The sequence below is a fragment of the Ursus americanus genome, chromosome 15, assembly GCF_024610735.1.
Source record: "Ursus americanus isolate L20-20 chromosome 15, mUrsAme1.1.p, whole genome shotgun sequence".
NCBI lineage: Eukaryota > Metazoa > Chordata > Mammalia > Carnivora > Ursidae > Ursus > Ursus americanus.
The window spans coordinates 24,928,601-24,947,645 of NC_142141.1; the positions used below are offsets into that span (position 1 = coordinate 24,928,601).

The 19,045-nt window shown below is 52.4% G+C and overlaps 1 protein-coding gene across 8 annotated transcripts in view; it reads right to left on the minus strand.

Moving 5' to 3' along the window:
• The window catches only part of ARHGEF37 (Rho guanine nucleotide exchange factor 37), a 51,364-nt gene that overhangs the window by 6,949 nt on the left and 25,370 nt on the right, over positions 1-19,045 (minus strand). For 5 of the 8 annotated variants that reach the window (XM_087867869.1, XM_045815284.2, XM_087867867.1 and 2 more), the window contains 8 exons: positions 13,890-14,089; positions 12,398-12,528; positions 11,616-11,720; positions 9,794-9,904; positions 8,686-9,015; positions 6,135-6,263; positions 4,263-4,458; positions 2,513-2,670 (listed from right to left, as the gene is read on the minus strand). In XM_087867869.1, coding sequence (XP_087723995.1) covers positions 2,513-2,670; positions 4,263-4,458; positions 6,135-6,263; positions 8,686-9,015; positions 9,794-9,904; positions 11,616-11,720; positions 12,398-12,528; positions 13,890-14,089 — 1,360 coding nt within the window. The other 3 variants (XM_087867868.1, XM_045815288.2, XM_087867870.1) reach the window with 3 other exon arrangements.

Sequence of the window (19,045 nt, forward strand, 5' to 3'; positions counted from 1 at the left end):
ATGGGGAGTGACACGGAAACGGTCAGGGTGGGGAGACAGACAAACCCAACCCAGAGACGCTGTTCATCCTGCTCCCTCCCACCCGACTCAGTCCCCACGGCTGGGCGGTCCCGCTGCCCAAGGACGTCCTCTATGCTAAAGATGAAGGCGACTGCTGCCACTCCCACCAGCAGTACCGACTGTGTGCCCGGCTCTGTCCCAGCACCGTAGCCAGGCTTGACTTGCACGATTCTGTAATTCCATGTGCCCCATTTTTCAGATAAGGAAATTGAGATTCAGAGAAGTCAAGGAGCTTATTCAAAATCACACGACAATGAAGCCAGGCCTGTCCGAATGGGTTCTCTCGGTCCACCGCTGCCACCCCACTGAGGAGAGGACGTGTACCCTCTCCTCCAACACCCTCCCGGATCTGAGGGTGTCATCGGCCCAGGCCCACTTCCCAGCTTGGAGTAGAGACTGGGGATTGGGGGACTTGGTTAATTTTTAGGGAAAGACACTGAACTGGACAAAAAACTGGAGGGGAGGGCATTTACTAGGCTACTATTTCACCTCCCTGGCCTCAGTTTCATCATCTGCAAAATGGAAGTAATAACACCCTCCCTTCCAGGAAATTGTGGGAATTCAGCGAGTGATGTACGCCCGTGCCCGGTGCGCGCTCAGGGCCCAGGAAACCCAGGCCGTTCGGACTCTGTGCACTACTCCTGGTGTTACTGCGGCCAAGCCTCAGGGACAAGCAGCAGCAGGGGAGGACTGGGGTGACCCCGCAAGCGTGGGCCCAAGAACAGAGGAAGCAGCTCGTGGGTCTGGGAAGAGGGACGGCTGGGCTCGCCCACAGCAGGGTTCCTGCCCACACTGGATGGAGCCAGGCCCTCTGGCGAGCTCCTTGCGGGTCCTTTGCTGACAGGCGGGAACGCCCAGTAGGAGGCAGCCCCGACCCACCATTTGCAGCTAACGCTCCAGGCACTGGCCCTCGGAGCCTCTGCCGGGATGTGCCACAAGCCGCACAGCTCAGATCCCACGGGCCACTCCGCAGCCCCCACGCAGCCCACATGAGGCTCCTCCCTGGCCCGAGGCCTCCCCGGGCTACTCCCCACCAGCCTCTGGGCTCCTGCCGCTGTTCCCTGTTGCTGCTCCCGCCCTTTCTACTGCTCACCTGTCACCTGTGAAGCTCTTTTCTAGCTGGGAGTGTGGCTGCCACTTACCGAGGTTCCCCAATGCCTGGCCTGGCCTTCCTATCTCATCCAGCCCTCACAGCGACCCCACGAAGCTTCTCCTTCCTCGAAGACTCCATCCTAGCAAAGCCAAACCCTTCGATGTCTTCCCATCGCTTTGTTTGTTTTGAGACAGAATTCAAATACCGTAACAGTCATCTTTTCAAAGTATACAATTCATTTTTAATAGGTTCAAAGGCTGCAACCATCATTACTAATTCCAGAACATTTCCATCCCCTCAAAAAGAAACCCCATACGAGACAGCAGTCCCTTCCCAACACCCCCCCCCCACCGCCCCCCAAGCCCCTGCCAAACACTGATCTACTTCCCGTCTCTACCCGTTTGCCTGGTCTGGACATTTCATATACACAGAGTCATACAGCACGTGGCCTTTTGTACAGAACTGCATGTGACAGCACGTGCTGGCCCTTCCTTCTTTTTTATAGAGGAGTAATATGCCACTGTATGGACATGCCACGTTTTGCTTATCCATTCATCTGCTGATGGACGTTTCGGTTGTTTCTACTTTCTGGCAATTATGAATAACGCTGCTGTGAACATGCATGTAGGTTTCCCACTGCTCTGAAGCGAAGGCTGACACCCTTGCCAAGGCCACCAGGCCCTGCCGGCTTGGCCCTGCTCACGTAACAGCACCACACCCCTACCCTTCATTCAGTTCCTCACGTGCCCCTGCTTTGTGTACACACACACACACACACACACACACACACACACACACACGCTGGCGCCTTTGCGTTCACTATGCATGCTTTCTGGGGAGCTGTTCCCATCCACACCCCGGCACACTCCCTTTCTCCAATTAATCCCTGCTCACCCTTCAAATCTGAGAAAAAGCATCGTTCTTCTTAGAAAAGCCTTTCCTAAACCTCTCCCACACCTAGGGCTCTGGCGCTTATCACTGCTCTAACTTGACAATGATTCACATGATTATTTTATTAATTGCTATTTTCCCCACCCCCAGATTATAAATCTGAGGAAGGCAGGGACCAAGATTTACTCTTGCTCATTATTCTAGCTCTCATCTCACACACTGTTGGGCAAGTACTGAATGAATGAATGAATGAATCCCACTTGCCCTGTTGATTGGGAACAAGGGTTTATTGATGTGGCAAGGATGAGGCTCCTTTTCCAGGCCCACTCCTGACCAGGACACTGTTGTGGCCACTGACCAGGGCCCTGGCCTCACAGGACGACGGTAGCCTCTTCAAATAGGAGGAAAATCAAAGCCCCACTCCAGGCGGCCATGGGGAGGCAAACCCCACCCCTCTCCCAGACTCACCTGGGTCACCGCTGGGACAGAGGGGACGGGGGCTGGGGTGGGCTCTGGTGTTAGGTGACGGGAGTCCTTGTGAGGCCACTCCTGCCCTTTGACCTCCTCCTGACTGGGGATGACGCGGTACAGCTCCAGTTTGCCAGCTGGCACATACCCTCGGTGTCCTACAGGACATGCAGAACGTTATCTGGCTGCGGACCACCCTTTCCATGTCTTTTAGTTGTAGAGGAAGTCAGCACCATTCACGGATGCGAATGCCTCCAGCACAGCCTCCCAGCACTAAAGAGGACCTGAAAAGATCATCCAGGAACCTCACAAACCCACCCCTAAAGCACCCACACTCCCTGTTTCCAGCTTCTACTTGTACACCCCCAGTGACAGGGAGCTCATTCCCTACCAAGGCAAGTCACTCTGCTTTGAACAGCTTTGATAGGGATAAGAAGTTCTTCCTCGGGCTGGTATGAACACTGCTTTCCTGGTGCTGGGCCCACGGGTCCCCTCCCCCTTGAGTGGAGGCCTATAGTAGAGCTGCTTCCTCACCCAGGACGGCTTTCTCCAGGCGGCAGAAACTGCCTTTCTCTTCGCTGAGTGCCCCCGGTTCCTGCTCATGAACAACTATCCCAGTACTGTTCTGGTCACTATCACTGCACATGGCCAGCACCTCCCGAGAGCTTGCTAGGTGCTGGAACTGGCATTCGATTGTCCAGTCTTCACATCAACCCTCCAGGTCAGTACCATTGTCTCCATTTGATGGCCAAGCCACCGGAGCTCAGAGAGGCTCTGTAACTCCTCTGAGATCACACAGTTAGTAAAGTGGCAGGCCTGGGATCCAAACTCAGTCCTCTTGACCCCAGCAGCCAGCTTGAATCCCCATTCAGCTGTTTGTCAACCTGAGTCATGAGACTGCCCTTTCACGGTTTCTGCTGGATCTGTACCATTTTCTTAACTTTTTTTTAAAAGTAGGCTCAATGTGGGCTTGAACTCGTGACCCTGAGATCAAGACCTGAGCTGAGATCAAGAGTCACATACTTAATTTTTTGATAGACTCGCTTTTTAAAACTTAAGACCTGTGCTATCAATAATAGGAAAAAAATCATGGGTTTACGTACTACGTACATACCGTACTACGAATGGTTTTTCTCATACGCAGAAAAATACTTCAGTAACAATTATAGTAAACTGTCTGAAGAGGAAAAACTGTCTGTGGATCTCCTCCCAATAACCCTGTGTGACCCTCATCTTGGGGGCCACAGGCCCCTTTTTGGAAGACACTGCTGGGCCATCTCCTCTTGGGTTCAAGGTGCCACCCGCCTCCTGCCCAGTAACACTGGGGCACCTGGACCTGAGCAGCCCATCCAAAGGTCGGGCCAATGCATGGGAGTCAGGATCACACGTCCCTTGTTCTGGATGCTGGAGGCCTTCCCTGTAGCTGGGATCCAAGCTCTCCGTGTATCTACATCTTTCACGGTGATGCTGGAGCTCCCTCCACACATCTCTGTCTACCCCAATGGTCTGTGAGGTCCCCAAGGCACATAATACGTGCTTGATAACAGATGTAGCAATATAAGAGTCACTTCCTCTTTGGCATGTCAAGGGCCACACTAAGCTGGCTGTGCCCCAAGCCCTGCATTTTCACCTGTGTCCGTTCCCATCCTGGATTTGCACAGCCAGACCCCTGCCCACACCCCGATCTCCGCTGGTTCCTGTTGGGGGGTTTCCCCAGAGGGAGGGGAAGAGCCCATGAAGCCCCACGTACCCCCGGTATCCACCAGCCAGCGGCTGCTGTTGCCTTTGGTGTCCTTGTTTTGAAGGAGAGCCACAATTTGGCCCCGCAGCAGTGTCAGGTCCAGAGTCCCAGCCCCGCTGACGTTGCTTGTCACCTGGTACAGCTTTTCGGGGCCATACCTGCTCAAGAGAGCCTGCACCTGACGTTCAGCCCCTGGAAGGAGTGGCTGGGTGGGGGGTGGGGGGGGACAAAGAGAGACACAGGTGCCTGAGCTGGCGTGTCAAAGCGGGCGCCAGTGTGTGCCCACGCGCTGACAGCCGGAGTCCCGCGCCGATCCCACCTCTGCGGCCAACGGGCAAGCCTCCTCACTAACAGATGGCTGGACCACAAGAACACACTCCTAGGATCCAAAGGGATCGCAAAAAAACCCGCCAAAAACCCTCTAATTTAACATCTAAAATTCCTCCTAGCTCTAAACGTCTTGGATTTTTCTAAACTGGCTCAGGTTCCAAAAGTTCTCAGTTACAGAACTCTAGGATGGGGCCCTAAATTCTGGCCACAGCCTCAGGCTAAATTATCCCACAGGAGAAAGAGAAAGCCTGGCACAGGTCTTTCAGCCTGAACGAGCAGGCCCCTGAGCTTCCCGCGGGCACCAGGCCTGACTCGTGTGGCCGCTTGGACAGCCGGCACAGGGCGATGTGTGCAGACCCTCCCTCACGCGTGAAGGAAGGGAGTGCTACCTTTTATTCCACAAGTATTTATTGAGCACCTACTGTTTATAAGGCACAGTGAGCCTTGTGAATGGGGTAATAGAAACAGAGAACACAGCTTTGCCTTGATGGAAACTGCCATGAAGCTGGGAAGAATGACTCAGTGGCACTTTCCATGCATCCAAAAATCTCCTGGCATTGCCTTTGTTTTCTTGTTCATTGCTTCCAGCAAAAGTATCACCAAGAAGAGACTCAGGGGTGACTGCCCTCTTTTTGTAAAACAAAGCCACCCCCCACCTGCCATGGGACCTCTGGCTGGGGCAGCCTCGGTGTGGGAGGGAAGGGGGGGGATGGCTGCAGCCCAAGGAGGAGTCCACCATCCTCGGAGAGGCCTGCATCCCTGATGGCCTTGGCCCTCTCTGCCTGCCAGCCAGGTGCGCAGGCCACCTCCATGGGCCAGCTCTGCTGGGCTTCCTTCCTTGTCTCTCTGGGTCTCTGGGGCCCCCTTCACCCTTCCCAGAATCCTGCCCTGTCTCCTGACCCTTCACTTCACATTTCACGTGTGACTGAACACAGTTTCAGGTTCCTCTCACCCAGCTCTGTAGCCCTGTGGGACCCCCTTCTTTCAGCTACTTCTGTTCCACTCCCAAAATATACTACCTGGATCCAGCCTTCAAGTGCACCGAAGATACCCTTTCCTTCTATTTTAGAGAAAAATACCTTACCCAAAAAAAGCATTTGGCCAGCCAAAGTCTGTAAACCATAATGCAACCGAAATACTGTTTTTTGCAATTAAAAATTCCATAGCAAAGGAAAATTTAAATGATTTGTTATTCCAACTTTTTATTCACCCTGAATGCTGGTATTGAAGCTGGTTCCGTGAGATGGTGAGGAAACAGGGTAAGCTTTCATTAAAACAATGTGGAGTTCCAGGTCTGGGGTTGCTAAGGCCACTTGTCTGTTATTACGTCTCATTTCACTTAATATTCTACTGTTCGGCTCTTGGGTTTGTTGGCCACGAAGAGCATGTGTATAGGTGGTGTGAATCCCGCCACCCCCTCCAGCTCACAGACAGAAAGGAGAGAGGGAAAGGATGCAGGGAACCCTGGGGAGGAAAAGGGAACGGGACCGGGCCTTACCCCACTGACAGGTGAAGGACTGGACAGTCTGCGGGGCAACGAGGGGCACTTACTTGTGTGGTGGGGGGTGGCAGCACTTTCTCAAAGTTCTCTTGAAAGGAGCGAAGCTGGTGACCAGTCTGGCCCAGTGTGTCCTCCACCAGCTTCCTGAAGGCTGTCTCGGAGAGGTGGTAGTGGGGCAGCTGGGTGGGACAGACACTGTCATCAGAGCATTCTCCAGGAGAAGGGACAGAAAGACTCTCGCAGCCCACATTCTAGCCCCAGATGTGTGAAGATGGGTCTTTATGTCTTTGTCAGCTGTCATTTTTGTCTGCCGACTGACGCACTCGGTGTCCTTCAAGAAAGCCTCCCTCTGTGGGGGTCCAGGAGGATTGCCCATCATGGAGCTGTAGCCACAGGGCTGGCAGGCACGGCCTCCCTTCTCCCATCCACCGTGAGCAGCCCACGGACTAGACAACGAACCCAAGCAAGGCCAAGCAGAATCCTCCCGTCAGATTTAGTATATGAAAGCTGAGAATGAGAGGAAAACTCTCCTGTAGATGCTGAGATGTATGTGCTCTCTCTCCCACCATGCAGGAAAAGGCTGGCCTGAGGATGAAGCCAGTCCAGACAGGGAAACAGCTAGGAGGTGGAGTGAAAGTCGGCGTCCTGACATTATTTGTCCTGGATGCACCCTGCCCAGGGCTCGATCGCCTCCGGGGCCTCCCAGTTATGCGAGTTAGGACATCCTGCTTTATGCGTCAGCTGGTTGGGAACCCTAGGAGTTCTGAGTAATGCTCCATCCTGAGACCCTGGCCCTGCTAGCCATCTCCGGCCTTCTTACCACACAACTTAGGAACGAGTAAGGCCCACAGCTAACAGAGACATGTCCTCTCTGCTTGTCACCAAGCTCACTGTGCTTGGGTCTGACTTAGAGCCCTTCTCCCACCCCCAGGATGCAGACAGACTGAGGTTCTGCCATGCAGGCCTTTCCTGGGCTCCACGGGACTGTCCAGGGGGCTGGGCCATGGGACACAGACAAGGAAGCTGGCACCAATCGCTGACGGGCCCTAACACTCTCAATGACAGTCCCAGCCAGGAAAGGCCCTCTTTCTGCTTTTATAAAGTTGACCTTCCCGCTACTGGCCTCCCGCAGCGCTCCCCAGCCCTGCACATCCCGGTCTATACACAAGGGGCCGGGCAGCCCTGGAGACAGAACTGGAGGACGGAATAGAATGACAAGATCATCTAATCAGATGGACCCTCTGCCTTCAGGAAAGAGAAACGCTTCTTTTTGCAGATGGCTCAGGCTTAATTAAATTCAAAAAGCATGTCTGAGACAGAACTCTGTACTAAATGCTTTGAAGGCCAAAAAGAAGAAGAGCCTATAGGTCTGGCCCCCCTCAGTAAGGAGAAACAGCTTCATCCAGCACCCCGGCTGAAGGCAGGCTCTGCGAAGTGCTGAGCAGAGCACATCCTAAGGGCTACTGGACTATACACGATGGGGAGATGGGCTCCCCCAGCTGCAGAAGGGGGATCTTGAGAGCTTCACAGAGAGAGTCAGTCATCTGTCACAGATTTGGGGAGTTCCCACCATGCACTACGCACTGTGAAAGGCACGGGGGGCACTGGGCTGGGGGGCATTTTGGGCCAAGGAAGGGGTCTGTGCAAAGGGACATGGTCGCACTCAGAAGTGGTGTGCTGGAAGTGGGACCACAAGGTGGCCTGGGACAAGGAGCTGCAAGGGCGGTAGGGCATGCGCATTTCAGGGGAAGTTCATGCAACACACTGTATGGGGACGGCTGAGCTGGAGACCATGAAACCCCGGAGACAGTGTGTGGTATGAGGAGTGCTGGACGGCCCAGGGGGCCAGACACACAAACCTCTCAGCTCTGACGCTGACATCAGAGACAGACCTGAAAGCAGCTCCGTCTTCTTCCCTGTGTCAAGACTGGTCTTTAAAGCTCTAAATTCAAAGTTCGCACTTGGAGGTTTGTCCAAACTTCTTTGCAATCTATTTATGCTTTCAGCAGACAGCTCTTCTGATAGGCTGCCAAGCACTGTTCAGAGCCCAGGCTCCGGAGTTGAACTGCCAAGGTTCAAATCCTGCTGTCGGCTGTGTGGCCTTGGGCACGCTGTCCAACCCCTCTGTGCCTCAGCTTCCTTTTGGAATGAGGATGATGATGATATCTACTCTGTGGGATCAGTGTGAGGATGAGGTGGGATAACACATGGAAGGTACACACGAAGTGCTCACGAGGGCGCAGCTGCTAGAAGTAGTAACAGCAGCGGGAACGCCAACTGGAGACGTTGACTCCCGACTGTGTAGGAGGGGCCTGGCCTCTGTCGCTGACTTCTAATATATTCCAAGGACGGGCCCCAAGGTCTATTTTCCCAGCAGAGCCTCCTCTGCTTCTGAATCCCAGAGCCCAGGAATTGCCTGGAGTCCCAGTTCTATCCTTGTTTGCATGATCAGATTCCATTAATGGCACAAGAGAGACCCAGAAGGTGCCTGTGGCTGCCTGCTAAGCGCCCGATGGCCTAATCTCCCTCCATCCCCGCCCCCGTGAACAGCTGGCTGCAGGTGCTATGGGGCCCCGCCTGGCTATTCCGCAGAGGCCTTACCTGGGCCAAGCTGCCCTCTGCCCTCTGCAGCGCTTGCTGGGCAAGGTCGCTCTGGAGGCCCACGAACGTGCACAGGATCTGGCCCAGCCAGCGCACGGCCAGCTGGTTCAGCTGCGGGAGCTCAGCCACTAGCAGGGAGTTGAGGGCTTGGAACGTGTGCCGGGCCTCCTGCTCCTCGTACGTTACGCTGCCCACCTCCAACAGCTTCTCTTCCACCCTCTCGAAGTCCAGCAGTTTGTCCAGGCGCTTCTTGATCAGGTTCTGAGGGCCAGCCAGGGCTTTAGCCAGGCTGCACAGTGGCTGCCACACCAGGCCTTCCAGCCGCTGCTTCTGTGCAGAGAGGTGAGCTTAGGGTTGGGGAAGGATGAGGCAGACAGCAGGCACCGGGAGAAGGGGTTTTGGAGGTAGGTAGGACCAGGCTGTAGTCCCACCCCAGCCAACTCGCTGTGACCTCTTGCATGCTATCTAACCTTTCTGGGCCTCGATGTGCCCATCTGAACAATGGGGACAGTGCATGTATGAGCTTAGCAGAAGGCTTGGCACGTCCTAACATCTGTGCACAAGTCTTAAAAGATTTTGTAGAGAGGGTGACCACAAACATAGTCTTTGGGGATCAGATCCCATCTTGCCACTGACCACCTGAATAACCTGCGAAGTCACCCCCTCTGAGCCTCCAGCTCTCGCCTGCAGATTGGGGCTTTAATAGCATCTACCCCATCAGCCGTGTTGTGAGGATTAATGGAGATGAAGAATGTAAAGGGCTGAGCAGCTTATCTGCCTGGCGGATAGTAAGGCACAGCGAACATTAGCTGGGGCTATTTTTGTCAGTAAAATGCATTAATAATTATCTCCGCCCTCTGACTACTCTGGGCGGGTATGGGTGTGAGAACTGTAGAAAGGGTCTGGCTTCTAAGTATTATTCCTTTTTTTAAAAAAGATCTTATTTTTAAGTAATCTCTACACCCATCGTGGGGCTCGAACTCACAACCCTGAGATCGAGAGTTGCATGCTCTTTTGACTGAGCCAGCCAGGAGGCCCCTAAATATTATTCTTACGAAGCTCTGCCAGCTGCCTCACAAGGAAAGGGGGAAGGAGAAGCTCCACTCACAAACTGCGGGAAGGCCTGGAGCTGGAGGTCTCTCATCAGGCTGCAGTACTGTACCACAGGCCCCCCAGGGATGTCCAGGTCGTATTCCTGGGGCCTGAAGCGGAGGAAAGCCTGGACCCAGAGCAAATGAGAGACAGCCAATCAGGACCCATCGTACCCATCTCATGCCTGTCCCCCACCCTACGCCAAAGAGGCCGTCCAGGCTCTCTGCACAGCCGCCGTGACAGGGAAGCACACAGCCTGTTCCATCCTTGCACAGCTTGGGTGATTAGCACGCTCTTCCTTCGACTGAATCGATCTCTCTCCCTATTCCAGCGCTGCCCAAACTTCGTGTGTTTGCATAGCCCCTTGGTGATTTTACTGCCATGTCTATATTCCACATATTCTATTAATACTTGAAATCAACTAACCATTCCTATTTATATCAATGTATTTTTTTAAATCACCTTATGACACTACCATAAAGGGAAACCCAGCAATAACTGCCACAAATAGGTATGTAAGAATAACTGCTATAAAAACAAACAACGTCATTAAGTTCTGTCCGGACATCCCTGCCTGCAGAAGGCTCCCAGCCCAAGACTCACTATGCCGGTGTTAAAGACATATCAGCAAAAGCAGCTTCTCCTGCACTCAGAGGAGTAAAAGAGGAGTCCCGTGCTTGCTATGGGATTCCATGTCAACACTGTGTTGTCATGTAAGCCTGCATCTGGAAGCCTAATGCTTCCAAATATCTGTCCTACCCTGCAAAGCCAGATGGGTCTCCCATGTGCCTTTGCTTTCTCTCTCATGGCTTCTCCATCCTTTCTCTTGCAGGCTCTGGAAGCTGTCCCTCCCATCTCACTGCACTGTGACAGGATCCTGCTGCCTTCTGCCCGGGGCAGGCGGGGGGGCCAGGATGGAGCAGGAACGAGCAGGGGGATCTGCCCCACACAGAGGGGCTTGCGGCTACGACCTCCCTCTTCCACACTTCCCATAAGGCCACCCCAAATCCCATTATCCGAAGAGCCCGTTATCAGACCAAACTGCTTTGCGCAAATGGACATGACTGAGGACAAAACCACAGAAAAGGGACAGAGTGGATGGAATGAGTCAGCCTCGATGACAACAGTGAAGGAGGATTTGGGCACAAGGAAAATTATGTGCCGGGTGGCAGGCAAACTGGTGCCCTGTGGGCTGAATTCAGCCTGTAGAAACGGATTTTCTTGGGCCTGCACAGCATTTAAGTTTTCATTAAATTTGTTGTTCACGTGGACATATCATGAGATTTCATCTGCAAGTGTTTTTTTCCCCCTAAAATCAGAACTGGCTACCCTGGGTCCATATTCCCAAAAAGCAACAGCTTCTCCAAGCCCAGTAACGGCTGCCCTTTAGATTTTACTCATCCATACATGCGGTCAGATTCTAAATATTATTATGTATTTAACTCTACTGAAAAGTCTTGTGAACAGCCTGTTAGACATTAAGCCTCGGACACTTGCACGTTTCACTCGGTATTACCCGCCTGACTTTCGCAGGCCCCGAGGGCATCACCTGCTCTAGGAGCCAGACTGGCAGGGTCCCTCTGGAGGGCTCGGACCCCAGTGAATTTTAATCCTGTTCAGTGGCAACCTCACCCCCTAGGAGCTCCATGGGCTCGGAGGCTGTGGGCTGGGGCGTGCTCGCCCATGGCCCTTCCTCTGACCTGCAGCCAGCGACCTGGTGCCCTCTTCCATGTGGGTTCCTGCAGTGGATGCCTTTGCCATCGTGTCGGTTGGGCCGCGCACGCCTCCTGCCCGCGGGACCCAGCCCAGCCCAGCACTGTTACCGGCGGGATCCTCACCTCCAGATTATCCCGGTAAACAGCTACGTTGTTCTTCATCTCCGTCACACACAGCGACACCCAGTGGAACCTCTCTTCTAAATCATCAAATTCCTTGTCCTCCGTCTGAGAGGAAAGTGACATTTGTAAGAGCTGAGAATATCCACGCTGGGAGAGGGGGGAACGGTACGCCCACGCCCACGTCCCAAGCTCTCACTGGGACCACCTTCCACAGCCCTGCCGATCAGAGCCGGTTCCTCCAGCCCGGAGCTGAGTGGGACGGTTAGAGGCAGTGAGTGCTGCTTCGTGGTTTTGTACTCGGATAATAGAATTAGATTCACAAGCATAGGAGTCCTGGTTCCCTAGCTGTGTGACCTTGGGCAAGTGTTTTACCCTCCCCTGAGCCTGCTTTTTCAGCTGCAAATGGGGTCATAAGAACACCCACTTCATTGTGTCATTTACTGGTTTCAAGTAAGTCCTCCACGAACCTGAGCGGCTCCGAGTGGCTATTCCCAGCTGGCTCCTTGCCCGCACCCAGACATCAGCTCTCCTACCTGCATACGAAGATCCTCAGGGAAAGAGCAGCGCAGGACGCAGCTGAGAGAGCCCTGCCTGGCTCTCCAGAATCACGGGAGGGTGCCTACCCAGCCTGCTCCCAGCGACGCAGCGCTGAGAGCTCACGTCAGCCCCGTGGCCTCGGCCTCCTCCTCTCTGACAGGAGTCTAAGCCACCTGCCCGACCCACGGCACAGTCCTGCCCCTCTGGAACGGCTGGGATGCCGCCCATCCGCCGCCCGCGCTCACCCTGGGCACGAGCCCCGCCTCTTGCTTCAGCAGCTGGCTCAGCCGGGTGGTCTTCTTGGAGAGGGTGTGCGTGTTGAGGCGGGCCAGCCGCTCGCGGAGGGTCAGCTGCTCCACTTTCGTGTACTTGGAGGCTGCACCAAGAGAGGAGAGGGAAGGCACGGGGACCAAAGCTGACCCGGGAAAGCAGGCATCCTGGACACACCTGACTTGGCGCTCGCTTGGGCCCTCTTCTCCAACATCAGTGCGCACCCGTTTGAACAGCAGCTCGCAGAGGAAAAGCCCAGGGCTTGCTGCAAGGTGTGAGCCTGGGCTGAACGGCTGCCCGCCTGCCTGACTTGTTGGGCCTATTCCCTCGTTCGTAAATGAGACCAGCCACCTCACATGGTTGCTGGGAGCATCGTGTGAGATAGTGGGTCTGCATGTACTTTCTAGAGAAGAACTCGAGTGAGAGGTGAGTTGCCTGAGGCTCCTGGGCCAGTGTCAGCCAGGCCAGGCTGGGAACCACACTCCCCCACTCCTGGTGCAGGGCTTTCCACTGATCTGTCACCCACCCTGGGCCCGAGTCTGAAAGCCAGCTCTGCCTCTCGCCAGCTCTGGGATGTGGAGCGAACCATTTAAGCTTTCATTTGACCTGACTGTGAGATGGGGCTACTGGGGCCAGCCTCGGAGGGCGACTGTAAGGATCAAACCAGATAATGAATGACAGACCTGTCGCATGAGCTAAATTATCACTATTATACCGTCTAGGTCGTGCAGTTGTTTGCTCTCTACTTGGGACACTGCTTCATTTTCCAAACCTTTCTCTTTTAACAACCTGAGAGACAGCGTACCCCACCCACTAGCTGCCCTTCCCAAGGTGTGTATACACACACACACACACACACACACACACACACACAGCCCTTGGCCTCCTCTGTATTCATTTCTCCTCCACAGCATAGCAGCCATGTGGTTTGCATGGGAATGATCTCACTTTGGTTCAAGGGGTGGGTGTTAGCTGGGATAAGCCAATTCATACAGTTCCAAACCCCTGGCCACAGTGATTGTTTCCAAGAATGATACATAAGCTAGGCCCAAGCCAATCAGCTCATGGCATTCCCCTAACCATGGTAATTGGTTCAGGGTGAGCACATGACCCAAATGGGTCCGATCAGAATGACGCTCCAATCTAATTTATGACTAAGGAGAGAAAGGCCCTGTCTTATCCTGGAGGGTGTGGTGTGCAGATGTGAGTCATGGAACAATAGCCATTTACTAGTATGAGGGAGGCCAGTCTGAAGATGAAGCTGACACACAGTAAAGTGTAGAGATGAGAGAATTATAGGGAAATGGAGCCAGCACCCTGATCAAACCCTACCTGAAGTCCATCTTACCTTTGGACTTGTGGCTATCTTACTACATTTCCTTTACTAATGAAGATAGCTTGAAAGGAGTATCTTTGTAGCTGGAAGCATTCTCACTGATATAGCCCCTAAATTCCCCAAGTCCTTACCCACTTCCTTGCGCCTCTTGTACTCATTGATGTTGGTGTTCACGTCTTGGAGGGCAGAGACAGCCCTCTGAAGGACAGGGTAGGCACTGGCATCAGGGGCTGTGTTCTCCAGGATTTTCTGCAGCAGCAATGGGTACTTGGTAATCCTCTGCAGAGGGATTACCAGTAAGAAACTGAGGCCTGAGGGCCCAGCTTGTGGCCTGAGGGAGAAGGCTGGCGTTAGGTAGGGAAAACCCACCGTTTTGGGCAACAGAGCCCTGGGCTCTAGGCCCAGCTGTGCCATTTAACTCTCTGTGTGCTCTCAGGCAGTTCACCTTCCTATGTGGTTCTCAGTTTCCTCACTTGTACTGCATGAGGTCTAGATGCTAGACAGGTACTGCTAGTTCTCACTGTACCCTTTCCTGGGCCCTGGTTTCCCATCTGTACTAAATGCAACGGTCATTTCTCTGTCCTCCGCTTCCTTGGCCTCTCAGCAGTAGACACAGCTCACTAGTCCCTGCTCTTGAAACACTTTCTTCTTTTGGCCCCAGAGATGCCCTTCGTCCTGATTTTCCTGCTCCGTGGGCCACTCTCCTGGCCTCCTCTGCTGGCCTCGCTCCAATGCCAGAGCGCCCTGGGGCCTTCACTTCCCTCCACTCACTCTCTTACTGACTCCACTTAGTCTGATGGCTGTAAACACACCCCCAACCCAGACCTCTGTTTCCAGCTTCTGTCCAGAGCTTCAGACTCACACAGTCATCTGCCAGCGTGACACGCCCACCTGGCTCTGTCCCAAGCACAACTCTGTATGCTGGACGGCCATGCGATATTTCACTCAGTAAAATGGTTCTGCGGCTTTAAAAGTTGAAAGTTAAAAAAAAAAAAATCACAGGAACTTTATGTTTATAGAGATACATTTAAACTATTTAAGGGTAGGGCACCTGGGTGGCTCAGTCCGTTAAGCATCTCCCAGGGTCCTGGGATCAAGTCCTGTGTTGGGCTCCCTTCTCTGCAGGGAGTCTGCTTCTCCCTCTGCCCCTCCTCCCACTTGTTCTCTCAATCTCTCTTTCAAACAAACAAATAAAATCTTAAAAAAAAAAAAACAACGTATTTAATGGTAAAAAGTTATGATGTCTATTATTTGTCTTTAAACAATTTAGCATAAAAATAGATGAAGCAAAATGTTAACACTGGTTAATTTTAGGTAGTGGTATATGTTTATTACGTTCTGTTTTTTGACAGCTGTGAAAATTTTCTCAAAAAAAAAAGTAAAAAATAAAACACAAGAATGAGTAGTGTCAAGATCCCTTCCAGATGCACTATTTGATGAATGGATGACTTTTTCTAGTCTGTTTCTTGCTAATGTCGGAGATTTGCAGAAAAAGTGCCCAAGTCAAAGGCATCTGGGAAGAGGCTCGCACAGTTTTTCTTTGATCATGACCAGTAGCCCTCAGACCTGCCTTTCAAGAAGCCCACGAGGGTTTCAAACCTCAGTGTCTAAGCATGCCTCCTCCAAGAAGACTCACAGGTGCTGCTCAAAGCCATTCTCTGGCCCCCTCTCCATGGTACCCCTGCCTCTTGCTCTTCCTCCTAAGGAAATATGGTCAGACCCACGTCCAGGAAAGATCAGTCATGAGGCTAAGAATAGGCAGAGCAGGTGGGTGCCTCCTCATTAGCTGTGGGGGGTTATGGGGGAGGTGGGGGTAGGACTACCTGTCAGGACATGCCTACGCTGACCATCTGCTCTCACCACGGGTTTCCTAGCACTTGGCTGACCACGGGCAGGCGAGATGGAAAAAGTCACCAGATATTTGCAAAACTCTGTCCTCTGGGCTTACTTGCCATAGGAAAGGGCCAACTGCCTCATGAGGACAGCTGTCCACAAATAAGAGCATAGGGGGTCTTCGAAGAGAAGATCACAGCTCTTCTCCACAATTATCAAGCAGTCATGACAGAATTACAGCACCTTTTACAATTACAGCTTTTCTAAGGTAATCTGGAGGGAAAAAAATTTTTTTTGAAAGTAGGCCCAACATGGGGCTCAAACTCATGACCCTGAGTTCAAGACATGGGCTGAGATCAAGAGTCAGATGCTTAACTGACAGAGCCACACTGGTGCCCCTGGAGAAAATATTTTAAATGGCCTTTCAAATAGGCAATAAAAATTGAAAGATAATCCCCCCCCAAAAAAGAAAAGAAAATACCAAAGCAAACCAAAGCAAGATAGATAATCCTCAGAGCTGGGTGGGTGTGGGGAGACAGCCCACTTACATTTTCTTGCTAAGATCTTTTTGAAGAGCAGTTTGGCAATCTGTGAAATGTACAAATCCTTTGTTCCATGATCCCACTCCAGAAATCTACGCACAGAAATGTCAATTCAAGTGAGCAAAGATAAAGGTAGAAGTTACCGGCAACTCTACTTATCACAGTGAAAAACTGCAAACAAGCCAGATACCCATCAGCAGGGGGTTGGTTAAACAACCGGAATCTGTGAGCTGCTCGGGAAAGGAACTCTGTGCAGCCATTAACAAGAACATGGTAGAACTATTCCTAGTGCTGTGAAAAGATATTCATAACCATAGTTAAGTGAAAAAGTTCCTGGGGCGCCTGGGTGGCTCAGTCGATTAAGCATCTGACTCTTGACTTCAGCTCAGGTCATGATCCCAGGGTCTTGGGATTGAGCCCCACATCGGGCTCTCTGCTCAGCAGGGAGCCTGCTTCTCCCTCTTCCCCTGCCCCTCTCCCCTGCTTGTGTCCCCACCTCAAATAAATTTTTAAAAAATTTGAAAAAGAAAATGAACGAAGATTGCCAATAAAGGAGAACGAAGATTGCCAATAAAAGAAAACAAAGATATTTGCCTTCTCCAAACACTGCCTCAGGTGTCATTCTGAGCCAGTGGGGGCTCGGTGCTGGACCGACCGGCCTCAGCAGGGCAGCTGCCTCCCCGCCGATAGCCTCGGAGCTTCCTGCCTCCTGCAAGGGCAAGCCTTTGAGCTCCTTGGCTCTCAGGTGGCAGCTGCAGTAGGAGACAAGATAAACTGAACACCCCACCCATTCAGCTGCCCAAATAAAGGGTAGGAGGCAGCATGCATTTTGGAATCACAAAGAATCTGACTGGATGCTCTCATCCATCCTAACTGGCTGAGAAAGACCCACTTACTGGTTGGTGTGGTGATTCTAGTTGGCTAAGCTCCAGAAACAGGCCCATGGTCATAGGCACAAGAAGGCCAGGATTACTGTTTCAAGAGAGAGGAGGTGGAAAGCAACGCCGGCAGGAAGACTGGCATATTCCTGGGGCAACATTAGACCAGGGGCTCTCATGGAGGGCCTGGTGGAAACTTGCGGGCCCCGGGCTGCTCCAGGCACTTAGTGGGCAGGGACCAGGGCAGCAGGCTGTCTGCAAGGACAGCCCCGCACTGTGAGAAGCGTGCTGTTCCTATGTCCCTCTGAACGCACACAGGCTGAACGAATACCTCAGAATGTGCTGCAATTTCAAGAACAGAGATGTTTTTGCGACACTTCGACTCCAGTCACTTACCACAACACTGGAAATGATTCTGACGCTACCTTCCATAAACAAGACCCAGATCATCTGCGAGAACATCGTAGCCTCACCTCCTCTGCCCCCAGCGCATAATGGTGTCCCTGTGTCATTTATGTCGTGTCCTTCTTTTCCTTACCGTACACAGGAGGTCAAATCTGCTCTCCTTGCTACGTGTCATTCTAGGGCACGCACAGTCTCTGCTCTCTCCTTTCCCGATACTTCTTACATAGAATGGCTTCTGACTTTCCTTTCCTTGAATCCAAACTTATTTAAGTAGGTGCCAGCATCTGATTCCTTCATTAGATTTTTCTAGGGTAGTGGTGCCCAAGCATTTGCACACTGAAATACAGATTGCTTTATTAGACATTATTTTCCTTTCACTTTTTATTACAGTTAAGCCATCTTTTTTCCAGTTCTGTATACAGGTAGGAGATAGATATACATATCTATATCGAGAATATATGTCAGGATAATAATTTAATGTTTGTTATAAAAAAGGAGCATTGACGGGCACCTGGGTGGCTCAGTCGGTTGAAGGGCAGGCTCTTGATTTTGCCTCAGGTCATGATCTCAGGGTCATGAGATTGAGCCCTGCGTCAGGCTCCATGATGGGCACAGAGCCTCCTTAAGATTTTCTCTCTCCCTCTCATTCTGCCCCTCTCCCCTACCCCTCCCTCCCTCTCTTAAAAAAAGGGGGGGGGGGCGCCTGGGTGGCACAGTTGGTTAAGCATCTGCCTTCGGCTCAGGTCATGATCCCAGGGTCCCGGGATTGAGCCCGAATTGGGCTCCCTGCTCAGCAGAGAGCCTGTTTCTCCCTCTGCTGCACTCTTTCTTTCTCTCAAATAAGTAAATTCTTTTTTTTAAAAAGATTTTATTTATTCATTTGAGAGAGATAGAGACAGCCAGCGAGAGAGGGAACACAAGCAGGGAGAGTGGGAGAGGAAGAAGCAGGCTCCCAGCGGAGGAGCCTGATGTGGGGCTCGATCCCAGAACACTGGGATCACGCCCTGAGCCGAAGGCAGATGCTTAACGACTGAGCCACCCAGGTGCCCCTCAAATAAGTAAATTCTTTAAAACAAACAAAAAACAAAGGGCGTTTGGACCACTCGAGCCGAGAGCCACAGCGTGGTTTCAGAGAAATACAACCCCTGCCTAGTCGAGACAAGGATAATAGTTGGGGTTTACAGACTGTCACCGCGTACAATGAGTCCGTACCCCATGACGTATAGTTATCACTCCCCCTGTACACCTAAGGAAACCACGTTCTGAGACATGAGATGGCTCTGCCAAGGTGAGTTGGGGGCAGAGCCAGATCAGCCACTGGGCAGTGCGGCACCAGAGCCCACAAGAAAAACCTGCACCGGTCTGGCTGGGAAGACTGGAGTGTGGACGGCATGACAAACCGCAGCCTCTGTGCCCACCAGGCCCCCCACAGTGCTAACACGTCTGAGCTAGATGCCAGTATTTGGCACCTGGGAGATGTTATATCAAAGTTTCTGACTTCTGAAAAATCAGAGGATCTGGCCACAGTGGACTCATATTCCTACATGGCAACTAAGGTGGAAGGTTTGTAAAACAGGGCTGTAATTATCCCACTCTCTGTATCCGCACCCTTTGTTATGGTGGCTGCTG